The sequence below is a fragment of the Brachionichthys hirsutus genome, chromosome 21 (assembly GCF_040956055.1).
Source record: "Brachionichthys hirsutus isolate HB-005 chromosome 21, CSIRO-AGI_Bhir_v1, whole genome shotgun sequence".
NCBI lineage: Eukaryota > Metazoa > Chordata > Actinopteri > Lophiiformes > Brachionichthyidae > Brachionichthys > Brachionichthys hirsutus.
Genome location: NC_090917.1, coordinates 204,673 through 207,128, shown reverse-complemented (window position 1 = coordinate 207,128; position 2,456 = coordinate 204,673). Strand labels below are relative to the sequence as shown.

Sequence of the window (2,456 nt, the reverse complement as noted above, 5' to 3'; positions counted from 1 at the left end):
GAATGAGGTCAGGAACAAACATTACATTTTAACATTAAACATTTATGGATTAAGAATCAGTTAAAAATAAACATCAGCTCTGATTCACGCTGACTTTTCATGTTGGTGAATAAAGATACAAGAACCATCTAGAACCTTCTGGTGCTGATCCAGATCACCGTGTGGACGGTGTGGATCCTGATCTAAGAACCATCTAGAACCTTCTGGTGCTGATCCAGATCACCGTGGGGACGGTGTGGATCCTGATCTAAGAACCATCTAGAACCTTCTGGTTCTGATCCAGATCACCGTGTGGACGGTGTAGATCCTGATCTAAGAACCATCTAGAACCTTCTGGTGCTGATCCAGATCACCATGGGGACGGTGTGGATCCTGATCTAAGAACAATCTAGAACCTTCTGGTGCTGATCCAGATCACCGTGTGGACGGTGTGGATCCTGATCTAAGAACCATCTAGAACCTTCTGGTTCTGATCCAGATCACCGTGTGGACGGTGTGGATCCTGATCTAAGAACAATCTAGAACCTTCTGGTTCTGATCCAGATCACCGTGGGGACGGTGTGGATCCTGATCTAAGAACCATCTAGAACCTTCTGGTTCTGATCCAGATCACCGTGTGGACGGTGTGGATCCTGATCTAAGAACCATCTAGAACCTTCTGGTTCTGATCCAGATCACCGTGTGGACGGTGTGGATCCTGATCTAAGAACCATCTAGAACCTTCTGGTTCTGATCCAAGAACAACTTAATGAATGATAATTTCTGTGTCTCTCCTGCTTTATTGTCGAGACGTCCAGGATTTTGGACGGTGGAGGGGACGGACAGGTGGGCGGTACCTGACTGAGACAGGAAGTGCCCCCCCACGCTGCCCATGCCCAGCGGCGCCGTGTAGTCTTTGCTGCCGTCGCGTCTCTGCAGGCCTTCAAGGGGGGCGCTGAGAGGCTGCAGGACACCTGAGGACAGCAGCTCGGCGTAGAAGCTAGCACGCACGCACACGCACACGCACGCACGCACACACACACACACACACACACACGGATCAGCTGACCACACCGACTCCTCCTGCTGGACAGACAGGTGTGTGTCTACCTGTGGTGGGACTGTGCGTAGGCAGGTGTGGCTGTGATGTACTGCGCCCCGAGGTCAGCTGACTGAGAGGCGGAGTCAGGAGCACTGCAGGTGGACATCCGGCCCCCTGACAGGGAGGTAGCAGTTAGACCCGGTGACGTCACGCGGTGACGTCAGACGGACTCACCTGCGCCCCTCGCCTTGTCCCAGACCACGATCTCAACCCGAAGCTGCAGTTCTCTCCTCAGCAGACATGCGCACAGGCTTCCGGTCAGCCCCGCCCCGACGATCAGAACCCGGGACATGACCCGGAAGCGGAGCCGGGAGCAACGAGCCGGCTTTTAGGTGAGTTCGGTTCCCGATGAGACTTGAAACTCGCCTCCGTGTTTAAACAGAGGGGACCTGTGATGGACAACAAAAACTATCCCGGGGTCACCGGCGCGTTGCGATAAAAGCGGAAGTCACAATTAACATCCGGTTAACGTGTTACAGAAATAAATGTGGTTCCGCTTTTCGCGGGGTAATCTTCCGTGCGGGTCACGCGATACGCTGGCGACACGTCCGGGGCGTACCCCGACTCGCATGCAATACTGCTGTTTAATTGTATTTTGTCCATCGGATATTAGTTTCCGGTCTGTATGCTACTTCCGGTTTCATCGTCATTGGTCCGCTGTTTGTATTCGCCCAATCACAGTGAGGTGGTGTGACGTCACGGGTGGTGTATTGAGTTAGGTCCGGTGACCGGAGGGGAGTCGCAGCTGTCCTCGAGTCGGACAGGTGAGCGTTTCCCCACGATATTAACCCCTTATTAACTTCCGGGTTGTTCGGGTGAACTTTATCCGCTACTGCGTCACAGAATAGCGTCGCTTCTGTCCGGTTTAACGGCGGGATTTAACGTTCTCTGCTCTCGAAGTTGTTGCGTTCACGTGTGTTGTAGTCTTTAGAATTACAATCAGAATGCTTATAGATTATATCAGCAACAAAGACACACAATAGTTAACAGGATGTACTATTACTATACTATAGTATTTGCGTGATGAAGAACGAAGACGTTAAACCGGGGACGGGGAACCGGGTTTATTTACTGCGCTCCGTTCGGTCCGTGAACGCATCACTCCGCGTGACCACGTGACGCCGCTGTTTGCTTCAGACAGCTTTATTGGACCGTTAGTCGGACGGGCTGATCAGAGTCCGCCTCTTCGTGGTGACGTCATCCTCGTGTGGCGTGTTTCAGTCGAACCCGCCCCCCGTGATGCTGCGTGCTGCCGTGTGCGTGCTGCTGCTGGCCGGCGCCGCGGTCCGGTCTGGGGTCCGGTCTGGGGTCCGGTCTGGGGAGCTGGACCCTGAAGTCCACATGAACATCGTGAGTCCCCTGCTGCTGTTCACAG

The 2,456-nt window shown here is 53.4% G+C and overlaps 1 protein-coding gene across 1 annotated transcript in view; it reads left to right on the top strand.

Annotated features, from left to right (window-relative positions):
- The first annotated feature begins 1,780 nt into the window (after nucleotides 1-1,780).
- Nucleotides 1,781-2,456, top strand: part of lipf (lipase, gastric) — a 5,115-nt gene continuing 4,439 nt past the window's right edge. Inside the window, exons 1-2 of the mRNA XM_068754235.1 lie at nucleotides 1,781-1,845; nucleotides 2,303-2,431. Of these exons, the coding sequence (XP_068610336.1) occupies nucleotides 2,321-2,431 (111 nt within the window). The 5' untranslated portion in view covers nucleotides 1,781-1,845; nucleotides 2,303-2,320. The remainder of the gene's footprint in view (nucleotides 1,846-2,302; nucleotides 2,432-2,456) is intronic.